Source organism: Colias philodice, chromosome 9 (genome assembly GCF_061535455.1).
Source record: "Colias philodice isolate Cphi_HAF_F1 chromosome 9, ilColPhil1 Martin Lab GWU primary, whole genome shotgun sequence".
Classification (NCBI taxonomy): domain Eukaryota; kingdom Metazoa; phylum Arthropoda; class Insecta; order Lepidoptera; family Pieridae; genus Colias; species Colias philodice.
In genome coordinates this window covers 7,528,709-7,547,716 of record NC_143094.1, presented here as the reverse complement: position 1 = coordinate 7,547,716, position 19,008 = coordinate 7,528,709, and the positions used below count along the sequence as shown (strand labels likewise).

The window sequence follows — 19,008 nt, the reverse complement described above, 5'->3', positions numbered from 1 at the left end:
GCGATCGATATTCACTGGCTAGACGTGCATTTCTTCCCCTGGATACAAATATATATTATTATTAAAAATTTAACTGCCTCGCCACTAAAACAGTACACGTTATAGCTTTTACGTGTAGGCTATAAAAAGAATGTTCTATTCAAGGTAATTGAATGTTTATTTAATATAATTCAATTTAATATAACACGTGGGCCGCACGATTCTTTGATTGATCTGTCATAAAAATGGTGTAGGTACGTAGTACTATTATATATTCTGTGGTGTAGGTACATATATGGTAAATATGAGCATCTTGAATATTTCTAATAAATGATATCAAATAAATAGTTAAGGTTAGGTACCTTACGTACCTTTACGTATTATAGGAGGTGTAAACATTATTCTAGGTAAAGCTTTGTTTATAAGTTAGAGGATTCTATAGAGATTGTTCCATTGAATTCAATAGAATGTTTTTTTTTATATTAATCAAAAAAACAAAATAAATGCGATCTACACGATTCTTTTCTTTATCTGTCAGAAAAAGCGCTATATGCACTCATCATTAATTAATATGAGTTTTAAAGCACTTTATTTTTATAAATAGTCCGGATAGTTATGGAATCTTCTAGGAGGTGTAAATGTCGATCTTCCAGATGTAGCTTTGTTTATAAGTCAGAGGATTATATAATCGTAATTTATACTAGGTTATTTTTAAGATATTATATTTGCAGTATGCAAATTAAGACTTAATTATTCAAAGTTTATTTGTGTTAATATTACATTTAATCAGTTCATAATTGTTTTCACTTAAAGCAATTTTTAAAAATTCTTCACGTTATGCTCATAAAGCAGTAAACGTTGCATTTCAGACCGCATCCAATTAATTTCACATTTTTACAATATATTATATGTTAATGTACCAAAAGCATTTGCTCATAGCTGCTAACAATAAACCTAGTTCATTGTATGGATTCATTTGAACCGAGAATATAGATCGAGAGTGTCTCGACCCTGCAAGCCTTGAAGACTGCAGTAGTGGAATGCCCTTGCAAGGGTATCTCAATGTCGGACTTTAGGTGCCAGTCGTCGCCCTCTATACCCCCGCCGCCCCCGCGCACCGCGCCCTGTAACTAAACTCTTTTAACTGGATGCAACTGAGTAAATAAACCATTCAGGTTGACCTTAAATTGTTGCACGATGCAGATGTAATCTTCGTACTTCAACTCAAGCTACAAATACCTTAATTAATCCCATTACGAAATCTAACCTACACTGCTTAATACCTTAATGTTAAACTACTAGCTGACCAAACGCTGAGCGGAACGCTGCTCTACCAATTCCCTAATTATTATATTATCAGACCTACGGTATATACTGAAGATTAAACTCAAACATTTATTTATTCAGCTAGACTTCGTTTGGAAGCAATTTTGAATCATCAAAATATAGAAAAAAATATCATCGATTCGAATCGATTCTTTACAGAGAGGAGCGGGTAAATTAGGAGTTTATTTTTGAGATGGAGGTAGGACTACAAGATAACTGCTTGAACAAAATTAGAAACTATAGTCAATGGCAGTAGAAAGCCATGAAGAATATAACCAAAGCTCCATGGTAGAGCCGATAAGCTGTAAGACAATAAATAGTCAGAAGTTAATAATTAATGTGACATATTATAAGATATAATTGTTATATAAATCTAATTAAATGAATCTTAATAATCTCAATTTATATTTTCAGTCAGGTGTGTTCTAAAATCCAAAACGGTCATGACAAAATGTGTTTAAATGTGCTTGGTTTTTGAACAAGTCACATACATACTTGGATATTTAATTTAAAGATATTTATATACAGATATCACATTTTACGAGATTAAGAAATGTTGTTATTTCAAGTCTTGCAAGTGGCATTATTTCATCCCAGTTCCTAAACTGTATTTTTTGTCCATCTGTTTTTCATCATGTACCACATCATGTACAATATACATGGCCCTGAACTATGATTCAAATAAATTTTCGTATAAATATTTTTATACGATGCCATCTCAATGTATGCCGAGTGCCTAAAAATACATTACTATTTGCAATTAATAATATATTTTTTTAAGTACCTACATCTAAAAAGAAAATCTCAATAAATATATGAAACAGCATCAGCAAGATGAGCAACATAGAAATAATACTTACTCTTACAACTGTCCCATGTATAAGAAGATAATATTTACAAACAATGAGCAATAATTATGTTTAAGCTCGAAAAAGTCGCTCATATTCCCTAAGAAGCAAATGAAAATTACCCCGCATTTATGCAAAGTATGAATGTAGAGCATTTTATTATGCTTCAAATAAAACAATTTCAGGTTTTAACGTCTTGAAGAAGCCAAACAAAAGTTTTAATTAAAGCAGGCAGTTAAATTTTTACAGAAACATCCAGGGGTACCTACATCTAAAAAGAAAATCTCAATAAATATATGAAACAGCATCAGCAAGATGAGCAACATAGAAATAATACTTACTCTTACAACTGTCCCATGTATAAGAAGATAATATTTACAAACAATGAGCAATAATTATGTTTAAGCTCGAAAAAGTCGCTCATATTCCCTAAGAAGCAAATGAAAATTACCCCGCATTTATGCAAAGTATGAATGTAGAGCATTTTATTATGCTTCAAATAAAACAATTTCAGGTTTTAACGTCTTGAAGAAGCCAAACAAAAGTTTTAATTAAAGCAGGCAGTTAAATTTTTACAGAAACATCCAGGGGTATGAGGGAAACGAATGAGGGGGGTGCGGTATTCAGCACGCGCCGAGCTTGCCTGTCGTTGACACGGCCCGAGGACACCCGCTCAAGGTCGATTTGCCCAAAAGAGCTCACAGCCTTTAACCATTAATTTGGTGAAAAGTACAAGAAACTTTTCCTCGTCTTAAAAATTACTCCAATAAGTTAAAAAATCATTATAATGATTACACAGAAAATGTATCTATCTTACATTTCAACATTTCTTAAATTAAACATCTTAATATAATTCGATAAACATAATTCATGAATTCATTCGACAAAGCGTTCAATATTCATAAATAAGTAATGAGAGTGAATGCAGAGATTAATTAACGATATAAAACAGAATATAAGCATAAATTCTTCACGATATAATAACTTTCAAACATAGTTGAAATTAATCTTTTTTTTATCTAGTTATAGTAATATATTAATGCTATTTCCATTAATATTATACGATAACTATTATGCCGTAGTTAAAGCTCGTAAACTTTAATGAAACAATAGCCTGACATTGCGAAGGTCCTTACACTTGGAGTTCAAGGCTTAATTTATAATTTATTTTATCGCTATCAACGCTTTCACTTTGAAAACAACGTTATTTATCAATATTATAATTATAGAGAAACCTATTATGTATAAGTAACGGCATACCTACGTAATTACATCAAGCAATCGACATAAATTTCAGCGTAAGGAATGGTTTACTTTACAAAATATAATAATACAAAATGAACACTGACCACTAATTCTAATATAAAAATGCTCAAACTATATAATATTAAGATTAAAGGAAAAAATAAATTAAACAGTTAGAGCTCTACCTACTGTAGCTTATATTAATTAACATACCGAAGGTACAGAAAATCAGGGGAAAATATAGAGTATTTGAATACAAAGTTGTGGTACAAATAGCTATTTCCTTTTTCGTTTTTATCTCTATATTCTTTAAAGTAAATATGTATACATAACTCATTTTCTTTTCGTTATTTCAAGGATGTTATCTTTTAACGACATTCAGCAATGTTCTTCACTTTTTAACAATAATTCAAAGCTAATTTCTCTTTGATGTTGATTAAGAGATTATTAGCCCCGTCATTACAATCAAAAATAATTGATTCATCAATAATTTGGCTTATTGTTACTTATTTGATAAAGAGGTAAGACTCTTACCTCTTACCTCTTACTGTAATATCGGATTTTAAGCTTCATTTAAACGATATATAATATCGTTCAAATGAAGCTTTGTAATAAATAAGTATTGAACGATATATAATATCGTTCAAATGAAGCTTGAGAAGATTGGTTGATAATAATTTTTACAATGACTCGCCTAAATTTTTTTCTTTACACTTAAATTCTATATACCCTGAAAGAGTAAAGGACGTAAGTTAAAGTAAGTATAATTATGTATTTAAATTTCTAACATCCTCTCGTTTGATGAGCTTTTCTATAGTTCAATAATACGATAATATTAATTACAAAACTTTCTGAAAACATTATAGTATGTGTATAGTCAGTATATCTACTTTAAAATAAACTTAGTTTAAGCGGTTTATTTATAACTATAGTTTATTAGTTATTACTATATGTATATCCATATATAGTTAGTAACTAATTCAATTTAACAAATCAACAGTAAAAATAAAGCAGTTCAGTTTCCATGAACCGACAATCAAAAGCAACTAAAACCAGACAAAATTGGCAAACTGTTTCGGAATTCACGTCCTAATTTCAGGTCAATAGCAATTTCTAGAACGGTCGGGGTTGCAGTAGTCTGATACCCCTTAGCAGTGGGGGTGTATGGAGGGTTACGGTGCATCGCACGAAAGGGCAACTGCAGATAACGCAAGCAGAAGCCAGACAGTCAACGTCCCGATGCACTCCCGGCCCCCCCTCGCCCCGCGACCCTCGCGTCCCCTCGCAGTCCTTCGGGAACCCGTATCCGTCCGACGCGAACTTTTTACATTCGCAATCTCGATCCTTGATGACTCGTTTAACTAATGAAAAGAATTACCCAGTAGCGCACTCGACACAATGAGCCAGTTAGCGAATTCCGCTTTTGGAAAGCTATACGCATGAAATTTTATAGGTTATACTGTATATTTTATCAAGTAAGTACCTAATAGCCTAGAGCCTGGCCGGTAAAATTCATAAATAAGTCGATTAAAACGCAACGCATAAGCTACATAATACCTAGTTATTGTTAACCATTTATCCTGAAAGAATTAATCTGTAAACAATTAATAAAGTGAAGACTACGAGAAAAGAAATTCACAATATTATTAATTAAATAGTTACTTGTCACTTTAACTTTAATCATCTGTGGTAAGAAGTCCAGGTTTAATAAAAGGCCAATAAATATGCCGTATAATATATTTTTTGTGTCAATATCTCCCGGCCTATCTCTAAATGTTTGGAGTTTGTCGATACTGTTTTTGTGGAGAAATTTCTAATTTGTTGAGTTAAAAAAGCATGGTAAAATGATGAGTGCTACAAAGATAATTTACATTTATATTATGATTGTATTCATGAGCCAAAGTAAAAAAGATTTCTTATTCAAGACAAACCATGGATCTGAGAGGCCATATTTTGATAAATGCAAAAACACTTGTGTATAAAAAGATGAAACAAATTGGGATTAAAGTAATTTACTAAAATAATATTATCCCAATTTTGATTAAATCATATTTTGTCGATAAATATATAGCTAGTACGTAGAGCTCTGGCTTTTTCCACTTGGTCTGGGTTGGGTCTGTTTATAAAAATAACACATTTTCATTTTCTTACCAAAATTATACTTAACAAAGTGCTGCAGAACCTTATTTCGGACAAAATTAAAAAAAAGATAAAAAAAATCCAAAAATCCCTGATTAGTTACAATACAATAAATTTTTGTTTATTTTTTTCTGTCTCTTTTTCACGTCTAAACCACGAAACCGATTTAACCGATAGAATATGTTTTATCTCAAAAATCCAACAGGAACTATATGTCGCCTTTCCTTTGTCTACGCTAACGAAACCGCGGCCTGAAAGCAGATCTTGTATAAGGTCATCAGAATTATATCAGCGATATTTTTTGCAATATCATTTTATAGTTATTATAAATTAAAATATGCCAATACCACACCTATACTCGAAGGGTACGTCCAAGGGTATCGGTATTAATTTACTATCACACTTGAGTCTTTGCATGATAATTTTAGGTATTCTTATTTCTTGTGAAAATTTAGTAAACATGTACTTAAGAAAATAGCATTGATTCTCAGAGGTCTTATTGTGTGTATCATACTACAGATAATATAATACTGTACCATACGTAGGGAATTCAAAAGTTTCAGAAAATCTTGTTCATGCCAATAGAGCTTTTTTATGAGCTTTTTACTAAGAGAATAGAAGACACGAAGATATAAGTATAGCTAAATGTTTCAGAAGCAAGCAAAAATTATACTGAAATTTTTCATGTTTTATTATCAATTTCTAAAACACCAAAATAAATGTAGGTTGTAAATAAATTTACATAGCCAAGAAATAATATAAAGAAATATTCTGATTGGTATTCTTAAATCTTATATCCTTTACGAGCTATATACCTATGAGATAAACAACTAATGGCTAAAATAAATGATTAAGATATTGAATATATGTGTACTTAAACGAAACAAAATAAGTAACATAGGTAACAAGTACACGAACAACTGTATATAATTGTGTGTTTTCGTGTATCTACATTACCTAACAACTCATGTTATACCTACGTACTACGTATCGTTAATATCAGCTACGAAATAGAAAATAATGCGATGTTAAGAAAAGCCTCGTGGAAACTATTAAGAATTGCTCTTCTATAGTTGAAATAGCGTGCGTACAAACGCGTGCAAATACGCAATTGAATGGCATTATTATTTTTCCACGGCGTAGAGAGCAGCGAGGCAGCGGTGGGCACACAAGCTGAGCTGAGCGTCTGTGTCAAGGCCATGTCCTCGACCGTGACCGTCACCGCTCGCGCACTCCGCACTGCCCCCCGCTCTACTAATATCGACGTTATTTTAATAAAACTAAACCAGCTATACATATAAAACATTCAATAAAAAAATACATCTCCATATTTTGAGGACACCGATACTACGAGCGCTCACTTTGTTTTTTGTTTGCAGACTGCAGTATTATACTTCATTCGGTCACCCTTTGGTCTACATTCTAGTCGAATGTTCCTAGTAGAATATTTTTATTTTATGACCTTTGTGTTTCTAATTAATTACCCATTTATGGATTGAGAAGTTTAAGAAACAATAGTTTATTTATTTATTATTTATTTATTTAACCATTTATTGTACCACACCATTTAACATTATAATGTACAGTATATAAAAATTTGTATAGATGCGAGGTAAAGTATATATGTATATATAGTTTTTGAACCTCTTGAAACTCCTAAGTATTTTGAAGACATAACCACGTGTAAGTAGGTTTCCACAAAGCTTTTCCAATCGTATTCAAGGCTCAATAATAAGATACGCGCAACTAAGGTAATTTCACTAATTTGTACCAACTAACGTGGAAGGTAATTTGTACCATTAATTACCTTTTTTCGTCATTAAATTATATATAGGTACTTACAGTAATTAGTACTTTGCGTAATATCCCTGAAAAAAAAACATACAGAAATATGTATCTAACATACTAATATTTAACTAAAACATACAAATATATATCCTAGTGCTTATCGACCAAAGTTCTAGGAAAGCAAACAATAGGAGAGTACCTATAATAATTTATTAACAAGAATCATCTGAAACATTGTTTAATAGGAATAAGTATAACATATAGTAGATAAAAGACAAAAGGTAAGTTTATACCTTAATAAACATGAAAAGAAAGCACTTCGAGGACATATAATATCTGGTTGTATATCGCAGGATTCAGTTCAATAACGCGAACGCCTACGCGGCCCATACACGTGCCCGCTGTTCAATCAACACGGTGAAGGTCACGCGTCCCAAATTGTCCTAAAGCAACTCCCACAAATGGGAGCCTAGGCCGTTGATCTCCTTGAAAATCTTTCAGAGCCCTCGACCTTGAACTTTACCCGCGCACGCGCATTCTCTGTTACCTAGTACCCTGATCTCGTTACTAAAGAATGGGCCTACTTAGGCCCATTCTTTCCATTCTTCTAATATACTTATATTGTATTACTGAAGAAAGATACTTTGCTGAAACATTAGCAAGTTACATCGTTCGGCCCCTGTCAATGAAAAATTTCATCTTGCTGTACAGCCTATAATCTATGACCTATCCTGGGGTCTCTTCGTTTTAATTAATTAATTACTTAAGTGAATTGACGTGAGATTAATTTATCTTTTACATATAACTTAATTTAAAAGGAATTGTACCGTTGTGTTATACAACAGATTATTACTAAACCATAAGTTATACTGCGTAAAGCATTATGTACATAAAGAAGATAATGCTCATCAAAAATAATAAAATAAGTATACTTTGTCCAAAAATAATATTATAAATTATGCTGTGAAAGTTATTAATAAAAAAAAGCTGCAATAAATAATTTCTTTACACCGCCGAACAACTATGTATCCAGTATCCACTACGTAAAACTCTACATTTGTTATTAGTTATTTCTACTTAAAACGCACGGTCCAAACTTCATTTCCTATGTTCTTTTTATACAATAACTAGCTGCTCCGCGCGGTTTCACCCCCGTGGCTCCACTCCTGTTGGTCGTAGCGTGATGATATATAGCCTCCTCGATAAATGGGCTATCTAACACGGAAAGATTTTTTCAAATCGGACAGTAGTTCCCGAGATTAGCGCGTTCAAACAAACAAACTCTTCAGCTTTATAATATTAGTATAGATTAGGTACACAAAAAGTTAGCTACTTATATTTTTAAAGGCTACCTTTCCTAATTCCAAGGCTACAATTCCTCACAATTAGCTAAGATTAGATAATTATATTATGTAATACCTACACTTCAAAATTAACTCTTGCTCTTTAACATAAATATTCTGTATCTAACATATGATTACCGTCAAATACAAATATAGGTTGTATGCTGATTTTTACGCTATATTGCTTCAAGAGCACACAAGTCGAGCTTCAAGAGCTTTCCGCCCTCGGCTACGCCCGCTTTGTCAATTATACGTCATATGCTAAAACTTTGAACCAATACACATACACTTTAAAAACAACCGCACCAAAATCCTTTTAATAGCTGGAAAGACCTAAGTATATGTACTACATATACAAATACAATATAATATTATATTGGGACAAACAGACAGCGGAAAGCAGCTTCGTTCTATACTATGCACACATATTAAGTAATTATAATTAAATTGTATTAACATTTTAGAAGTTACAAGTTACAAACAAATCTTATCTTCTTATATATAAAAATGAATCGCAAAATGTGTTGGTAAGCGCATAACTCGAGAACGGCTGAACCGATTTCGATAATTCTTTTTTTATTATATTTCTTGAAGTACGAGGATGGTTCTTATGTAGAGAAAACGTAAACATGTACCACGGGCGAAGCCGGGGCGGACCGCTAGTTCCTTATAAAAATACACAATAATTACAAAAAATATACTTACTAAAAACGAGATGCAAATTAAGTATGTACCTAATCAATTTTTAAGCTATTGCATAGCTTCTATCGCGGGCATTGAGCGCGGGGACCGAATCCAGAAATTTAGTAACGAAAAACCTCACGCTCCCCACTCCGACGGGCGCGGAGGTGTGGTGTGGCTTGAAGGCATAGCATGCAATAGCTTTACCGCGGCAGTCCCCGAGTGCCACACGTCTTTTTTTTTGTCTATTCTTGAAAAGCCGCGGCCGCGCGTACTGGGATAGGATGGTTATCGAATCCGTATTCTTCATGACCGATACCGCCATCTAGTAGCCATTATGAAAACTTTCTTGCAGTCTTTCTTGGTTGAACATTGGAAATCCTATTCTTTCCATTATTATAAATGAGAATATTGTATCGTGGAAAATAACATAATACTAGTTATTACACATAGTTCACAAGTTTGTACCTACTTATTTAATACAAGCTCTTGCAAGCTGCACACGACATAATATATAGATTATAATGTTCAAAGAAAGAAATGTTTTCATTATTACGTATATCTTATATAAAATATTCTTTACGAATTAAGTAGAATTAATTCTTTTGTAATATTTATGGTAATTTATTAACTAGAAAAAAGCAAGGAGTGATTTCAAAATGTTCATCAATTGTTGTCCCTTGTAGTTTTTATTAGCAATTAGTAATAACGTAGTGTTTGTTCATTTTATTATATTTCTAATATAAGTAGCTAATCTTGACCTAATTACAATAAATTTATTTGAGATGGAAACATTTGGAAACGTAATACTTATTTAGAAATTGTCCTCTATCTTTGCTTGCATCTAATGCCCATTTTCTAGATTGATTAAAAACCTCATTTTCATCTATTTCCAACTTTCCGCAATTAATTAGAATAAAGATGCTCACTATAAGCGAATCTATTTACATGATGATATGAAGCCATTTATAAGAAATAAGAATTTATGCTACAAAAGTATACCTACGCATTTCTTAATTTTTTGGCACATTTATTCTCTAGTACACACTTGCCAATTTTAACCACTTAAAACATGTCTGAATTTTACTAACAATAAATTACTTTTTAACTTTAATTAATATTATAAATTATTTGTTTTATATACAAGATTTCCTTTACATTTAAGGAATCATATTAAAGACATTTTAATAAGTCAGTATTATCTCATTATATGATACTTAAAATAAATTATGTAAAATACTACTATACCTCTTAAATATCACTATCTACATAATACATATATATCTAAGCATTTTTTATATACTTAATTTTTTTATTAATTTATTTAAAATAACCTGATACGAAAGTGGTCGATATTTATTTTATATAATGTGTATATTAACTTTTCAAAAATTTATACGAACGCTTAGAGCATAAATATGAATTACTGGCTGCTCCGCGCGGTTTCACCCCCGTGACTCCACTCCTGTTGGTCGTAGCGTGATGATAAATTATAGCCTATAACCTTTCTCGATAAATGGGCTATCTAACACCGAAAGAATTTTTCAAATCGGACCAGTAGTTCCCGAGATTAGCGAGTTCAAACAAACAAACAAACTCTTCAGCTTTATAATATTAGTATAGTTATTATAATAATGGTTTAAACATCGATAAACAACATTGAAACCTCTCCGCTTCATAAGTAATTTATTAAAGCAATTGATATTATTGGGGTAATTAAATGTCTAATAACAATTATAAGGTGACGCACATATTCACCAGCATGATGCTTAGGTGGGCGAGCGCAGACCACGTTGCAGGGGAAACGAGCATTAACCCTTTCTGCAGTTCATTCGCCGTCTGGCCTCACCCCTGCAATCCACCCACGCTCGCCCCTTGACGCCGATCCGGCTGCACATTTACCACGCTGCAGCCAAACTATACATCTACCTGAAAGCCTTTAACACCTTATTATATGCTTCATTACGTTCTGCTGTTTAACGATACGGATATGTGAGTGCGTTAGTTACAAAAGTGGGCTAAGATGGCTGCAAATATATATTTTTTAAGTATAAACAAGTAAACAAGTAAAAAAACTAGTGGCCGGGGAATCAGTGAACATCGAAGCACATTTATTGAAGATTACAATATTACTCGGAACAATATTAAATTTTTTAATTATTAAATATTCTGTAACTACGATTCACGTGTTATTCGTAGATATGGATATTGTAAGCCGTCGTATTAGTGCTTATAGTTTGGCGATCAACTGCTATTCCTTATACAATTTTCCACCCCATATTTTAATTTCACCTTCATGAAGTTTCGTTTACCCACGTGAAAAAGTTAAACATGATCTTTCTCCACTAATATCATTATCGATCTTCATTAAAAAATACTAAGATGTATATCGACTAAGTGATTGAGACGTGAACAAACAACATCTTACTTCATAACTTAGGTATCTAATATTCATCTACTAATATTATAAATGCGAAAGTTTGTGAGGATGTGTGCGAGCGTGTTTGTTACTCTTTCACGCAAATACTACTGAACCGATTACTTATTAGTTAGAAACTAGGTACTTAGGTAAATCATATAAATTTCTGTTTTGTTTTCATTTTTTTTCCAGAATTACTCAAAACCTTATTAATAATTAAACTTCTAAATAAAGTGGACTGTGGAGTAATTTTAATACGTAACATTTGACCTCTATCTGTTTTATCTTCATACTTCATAGTGACCTTTTTTTTTTTGTGGGGAAATCTTGCATAGATACCCACGGCCTCCGGGGAAGAAGGCCGTGGGCTATGTCGGATTCCTACCGACCAAAACCCCACTGTGTTCCGTCAAGCCGCATCAACGACTGGGCCATGGGTATATGTAGAATTCATCCGTGACCCCATCAGCGGCTACTTCATAGTGACCTGCTTAAAATATCGACTAAAGTGAATGAATGCCATTATCTTTTTCTTTGGTAAATTCTTGGGTAAATTTAAGGAGAAAATTAAGGCTTGGTTACACCATATTATCACAGTACTTAGTAATAAAAACATGTTAAAGTAACGGTTAATGAGTTACTTGACTATAGACGACGTCATAATATATTTACATTAACCGTAACCGCTCGCATTTCACCGGTTATGTACAGTATGTTAACGTTTTAAATATTTGTCAGAAGCGTCAAATACAAAATAAGATGCCGTATGACTTGCGTGCGTATGACCAACGTATGCAAAGAGAATACAAATACTACGTAAGAACGTATGAACAAGCGTATGACTTGCGAGTTCCGACAAACGTAGTGATTATATCCTCTTTGGTTCCGACTCCCATAGCTATAAGGGCTGGCGCAGATATAGCGGAGCGCAGCGCAAAACATTTTTCTTTGTTGAACAAGTATCGACATTATCGTCATTAAATAATATTCAACGTACCGCGCTCTCTTTCGCATGTGACGCTTTAATTCTCCTCGGGAATAAACTGTTGTTGTATGATTTTGAATTTTATTTCAATTATGACAAGTTTGAATGGAAAATGCCGTAGAGAGACATTGAGATAATATAACTACGTATGGAGGAGACACCACGAACAATGTCTGTGCGGCATTTTTTTGCTCTAAGTTTTAAAAATTATTATCTAGTTAGGTACTTACCGATGAAAGTTATTCCTTTGCACTTTTCCGTATTATTTGTATTATTACACGAAGGCATATTTGATGCGTTTCACTTTAAAACCATTAAAAAAAACCTGTAAGTATGTTGAGCGGAACATAAGTGATGTAGGCGGTGTCAACTCCATATGTATATCTCAATGTAGACAGACGAAAAGTGCGCTGCGCTCCGCCATATCTGCGCCGGCGGCCGACCCTTACAATGCTAAAAAATAAGCAGGTGCTACTTGGGTGCTACACATTTCGTAGTCACCACAGGTAGTCACTGAAAAAGTCACTGTTCGCGTAAACTGTTAAATTTGACAATAATCGTAGAAAAAATAACAAAAAAAATCTTTTTTTGTATTTAACTATAAAGTTGTAAAATAATAAATAAGTACTTACATTTATGTTTTATTACAATGACAACATGGTATGACCACCAATTTATAAATTTATCAGCTTTCGATTTTTAGAGTAACATCCCTCGTTAGTGTTTTTAGAGAAAAAGGGCTATCTGACGCAATGTTGCTGTGCAATATTGTTACGACGCGACTGGACGCGACGTTAAGTTCTTTAAATCAGAAATTGTTTTTAATAAACCATTCTAGAATGCAAAACGTTAAATTACTCGTATCGGTAATTATTAAAACAAATAAATGGTGATTACATTTTCCTAAATTAAATGACCTTTTAATTTAGTGGCTCAATTTTTGATGATGTAAAGCACATTTCAGTATGTCAGTACCTATTTAAAATAAAATGTAGTGTGGGGAAAAAACAAGAAGCTTATAACTAATACACTGGAGATTTCAGTATGAACATTAATTTGTAACAAGAAAATATGACCTTCAATGACGGCTGTATGTTTTTTATCCCTTTCACACCTAACTTGGCAAGTGGGTGTGAAAGGGATAAAAAACATACATGCGTCATTCAAGGTCATATTTTCTTGTTACAAGTTAATGTTCATACGGAAATCTCCAGTGTATTAGATATAAGCTTCTTGGGAAACAATAATTGAACTACATTTCCCTGTGACATTTCCATAATCATTCTGTTCTATGTTATTTTTAGTCTGTCGTCTATAATTATCAGTCTGTGGTTCTGTTGCAATGGCTGCAACACGGGTGACGGACGACGGTCCACAGACTACAAACTGACATAAGTCTTATGGCCGTCAACATAGCAAATTTTTAAAGATTTTCACTAGTTTCTAATTGTATATGTTTGTACTCAAGATTATATAAATATGCCGAAAAATAAAGGAAAAGGAGGTAAAAACAGGAGGAGGGGTAAAAATGAAAACGAAACAGAAAAACGTGAGTTAGTATTCAAAGAAGACGGTCAGGAGTACGCCCAAGTCACAAAGATGCTCGGTAATGGCCGCTTGGAGGCCATGTGCTTTGATGGCATAAAACGTCTTTGCCACATCAGAGGAAAACTTAGAAAAAAGGTATGGATAAATCAAGGCGATATCATATTAATTGGATTACGAGATTACCAAGATGCCAAGGCTGACGTAATCTTAAAATATACACCTGATGAGGCAAGGAATCTTAAAACGTATGGTGAATTCCCAGAAACTGTACGTATCAATGAGACAGTTGTGTATTCAGTCGATGGTTTGGATGAAGACATTGAATTTGGAGATGAGGTCAGCTCAGATGATGAAGCAGATCCTGTTGATGCAGTTTGAATCGTTTTTTATATCTTAAATCCACAGTATCTATGTAAGTTTATGTAAATTTATTTCTGTTAAATAGAATGATTTGTAAAACTGTTTTTTATTGATTCATCATTGAGATTAGAAGATTGTCTAAACATTTTAGGCAAAAACCACTGTAATCATCTTCCAATACTTCTTGCAAATTGCAGAAATTTCTATTATTTAGTATTATTTATTATTAATTAAAAAAGTCATCCCACAAACTATGAGACAACTACTAGGAAATATTGCACAACATTCCTTGAAGTACCATTTAAAACTCCTATAGAAAAATGTTAAAATTTAAGGAATGTACATAATTAAATACTTTAAAACATCCTTTGTGTTTGCTTTCTTATCCTATTAGTCACCTATGTATTTTTAATCATGTTAGAGTATATTTGTTCTTTGGAATATTTAAATTTGTTCTAATAAAATGCAATGTTATAACATATTATTTAATAACTCAGGCCCTGGAATCACAGACATAATAGAAAATCTATTGTGTCGTGGACCGATCAGGCCGTTCGGGGCTCAATGGGTTAAAACCAACAGTTTAAAATGCACTATAAAAACATTAACGTCTTCAATTTCAATTCATAAATTAAGTATGAAAATAAAATATATAGATTGTAATTATCATGTTTATTTTGATTTTAACTATTAAAAATTTTGGCTGTAAATAGATATGATGAATTATGATATCTATCCATACTATGATAACTATTAAACAAAAATCATAAATTCAGTTATTTCATTTATTTTGCTGAGACTTCTTATTATCTCTCTCTTCTTATTATTATGTATTATACATATTTGACTTACTTATTTGTAACTATTTATCGAATATTTATGAAATGGGACAGGGCAAAAATCAAATTACCTTTGTCCTGTTATATTGTAGGCGCATTCTATCCGTTAACACCGGTTGTTTTAATACTAAACTTAGTTTAGTGTTATGCCAACAGCCAGAAATATATTGAGAATTTTAATTCAGGACGACAACACCTAGGCAACAGATTTTACTAGGCATCTTACCCGAACACCACAAGTATTTGGTGGCATGGCTTTGGCTGATTAAGTGGGACAAAATCATCATCATCATCATCATCATCAGCCCATATATACGTTCCCACTGTTGGGACACGGGCCTCCTATATTGTTTTCTAATAATTTTTTTATTATTATTATAATTAACATCTGCGATCAGCCAACAGACTATGAGCAGATATTTGGACAGAATAATTTGGCGATTTGAGAACCAGAGCCAGTGCCCTAATTCCTCTTTCTAATGTAGCTCAACATCAACATTAGCTCTTTTCAGAAGTTTCCTGGGCTTTAGTTTAAGCAATTGCTGGGAGAGATGATTTGGATGCATTCCAAGTCTTTTCTTGTGCTTCTTGAGGTATTTTGTAGCTTCCTCCTTAATTGTAGGCATTTCTATGTACTCATGAATTTCAGAGTTGCGAGTGTACCATGGAGCTGCTGTGAGCACTCTTAAGATGTTGTTTTGCACTCTTTGCATGCACATTAGGTTGGATTCGCTAGTGGAGGCCCGGAGTTGAAATTTCTAATAATTTTATTGCTCATTTTTCTGGCTCCAGAGACACAGTGTTTTACTAATTCAGGAGCCTATGGATTCATAAACAAACCTATTTATTATGTCAATAACGTTTTATTTATTTATTTATATTTAGCAACATCTGGAGAGCATGTTTAGAGACATCTAGATCTATGAGTAAAAGCCTACAGACACAAGTAACATTTCCCCCCAAAGTACAAAGAAATACAGTTGAAAATTAATAAAATTCAAATTAGGTACTGATAATTTTTTTTTTCAAGTGGGGAAATCTTGCCTAAGATACCCATGGCTCCCGGGGAAGGAGCCGAGGGTTATGTGGGATTCCCACCGACTAAAACCCCACCGTGTACCAACGAGCCGCTGTGCGGGAACACATTCGCAATCTTCCGCATGTCCCGCCCAGCAGTTTCCCGTTTCCAGGAAATTCCAGGCCTTCCACCAATTGCCCACCCCGAGGCGGTGCAAGCTGTACACGAGCTCACGCCACCCGCTCGCCAACGATGGATTTTTCCCCATTCCATCATCGGCGTTCCCCAAAACCCGAACCCAGCAGCGACCGACTTTAAAAAATTAAATACAGCATTTTATTAAGTACCCTAACGCACGGTTTTACGGTTAATTTTCGAACTTTCGGTTTATAACATCCCCAGGTACATGAGATGTTTTGTTTCTTTTTGCTCAGAAAAATACAAATTCGAAAAAGTTCGGCTTTTCTACAACAGAGGGCGTTAATTTTCAATAGATATAACCTTGAACCTAAACACATAGACATAAGGGTGAAATTTGTGTTAAACGTGATAATAAGAAACGGATGACTGTGTCAGTCATTTTTATTTAGATTACTATGGTGACATTCGTATTACTTGTAAATATTCTTTAATTTTAAGGAAAAACGGCATTATTTCTAAAAAAAAATAATTGCCGGTGAAATGTTATTCCTTTATTAGTATAGCAGGATGGATTTCCGCAATGGGAAATGATGAAACTACAGGATGAAACACACTATGTTTACACAAGCACGTCTCGAGAGCAACTGAATAGCGACGACGCCCTGGTGGCTTGGAAGTCACCTGAGTGGCGACAAGGTCACGCGTGCTTACGACTTCAGTGTCTTGTTATTTAGATTTCTATGTGTTGTCAGCATTTAAGGAAGAGGTAGGTTCTTTTTTTGAAAAGGTTCAAATTATACCTTGCTGGAAACAGCGATGATGGAAGACTGTTCTACAACAAGGTAGTGCGAGAAAAAAGTTTTAATTCTCCCGTCCTGAACAAAGGATTTGTCTAGGACCTAGGTCATAAAGTTAACTTTATGACCTAGGTCCTAGGTTTTAAAACCACGTTATAACGAACTTGAAGATCCATTCTTCGCAGTCTCACTCGCGTGGCTCCGCTCCTGTTGGTCTTCCTCGATAAATGGGCTATCTAACACCGAAATAATTTTTCAACTTTGACCAGTAGTTCCTGAGATTAGTGCGTTCAAATAAACAAACTATTCAGCTTTATTATATACTAGCGGTCCGCCCCGGCTTCGCCCGTGGTACATATTTACGTTTTCTCTACATAAGAACCATCCTCGTACTTCAATGAATATAATAGAAAAGAATTATCGAAATCGGTTCAGCCGTTCACACGTGATGCCGTGACAACGCGAAACGGGTGCAGACCCGCCGCCTTTTTATAGCTCCCGCCGCGAAGCGCGTCGAACGCGGCAACTGATACACAAAAATAATCCTTATGGCATTATGTATTCACGCGCGATGACTTATAGCGTATTTCATGTATAACTTTGGTGTTTCTACACCGATTTACATGATTCTTTTACTATAACCTGCCCAGGAGTATGAAGAATAATTGTGCCAAATTTGGTTAAAATCCGTCGTGTACTTTTTGTTTCTATAACGAATATACAGACAGACAGACAGACAGACAAAAAATTTACTGATTGCATTTTTGGCATCAGTAGCGATCCCTTATCACCCCTTCATAGTTTTTTTTTAAATATATTTCATGTACAGAATTGGCCTCTCTACAGATTTATTATAAGTATAGATTATATAGTACCTATATTAGTATAGTTGTATAGATAAATATAAATAATAATAAATAAATAATATTATAGGACATTATTACACAAATCGACCTAGTCCCACAGTAAGCCTAAAGAATAAGCCTTAAGTCTTGTGTTGTGGGTACTAGGCGACGATAAATATAATATTTTAATAAATACATATATAGATATTAACACCCAGACCTAAGAACAAATAATTGAGTTCATCACACAAATATTTGCCCTGACCGGGGATCGAACCCGGGACCGTCGGCTCAGTAGGCAGTTACTTTACCACTGCGCCAACCGCGTCGTCAAAGTAATCGTCGGTATCATAAAATAGCTTTATTTATCGCGTCGCGTCGTCAAGATTTTTGAATGATGGAGTAATCAGTAATGAATACATATAACTAATTTAAAAAAATTTGTTATGCTATCTGAAGGAGAAGTTTTAACTTTTTCAAAAATAATGAGTGTTTTCTCTTCAGGTGGCATCTTAAAGTATAAACAGACGTTCGAATTTGGTACGGACCGCACCGTGACCTTGGTGCGCTCCGGACCATATTCGATCATGTGTACAGTGGTCCGCCGGACATAATTATTATTGACGGTACGGTTGGTTCGATGGTTTTTTCTTCCGAACTTGGTGCGGACCGTACCAAATTCGCGCGTGTGGACGGGCGATCGCACC

At 33.7% G+C, this 19,008-nt stretch overlaps 1 protein-coding gene across 1 annotated transcript; it reads left to right on the top strand.

The window, feature by feature from the left end:
* The first annotated feature begins 14,114 nt into the window (after positions 1–14,114).
* Positions 14,115–15,027, top strand: eIF1A (eukaryotic translation initiation factor 1A). The gene has a single exon (XM_089699265.1). The coding sequence runs from the start codon at positions 14,233–14,235 to the stop codon at positions 14,677–14,679; it is 447 nt and encodes a 148-aa protein (XP_089555391.1). The 5' UTR covers positions 14,115–14,232; the 3' UTR covers positions 14,680–15,027.
* Positions 15,028–19,008: the final 3,981 nt, after the last annotated feature.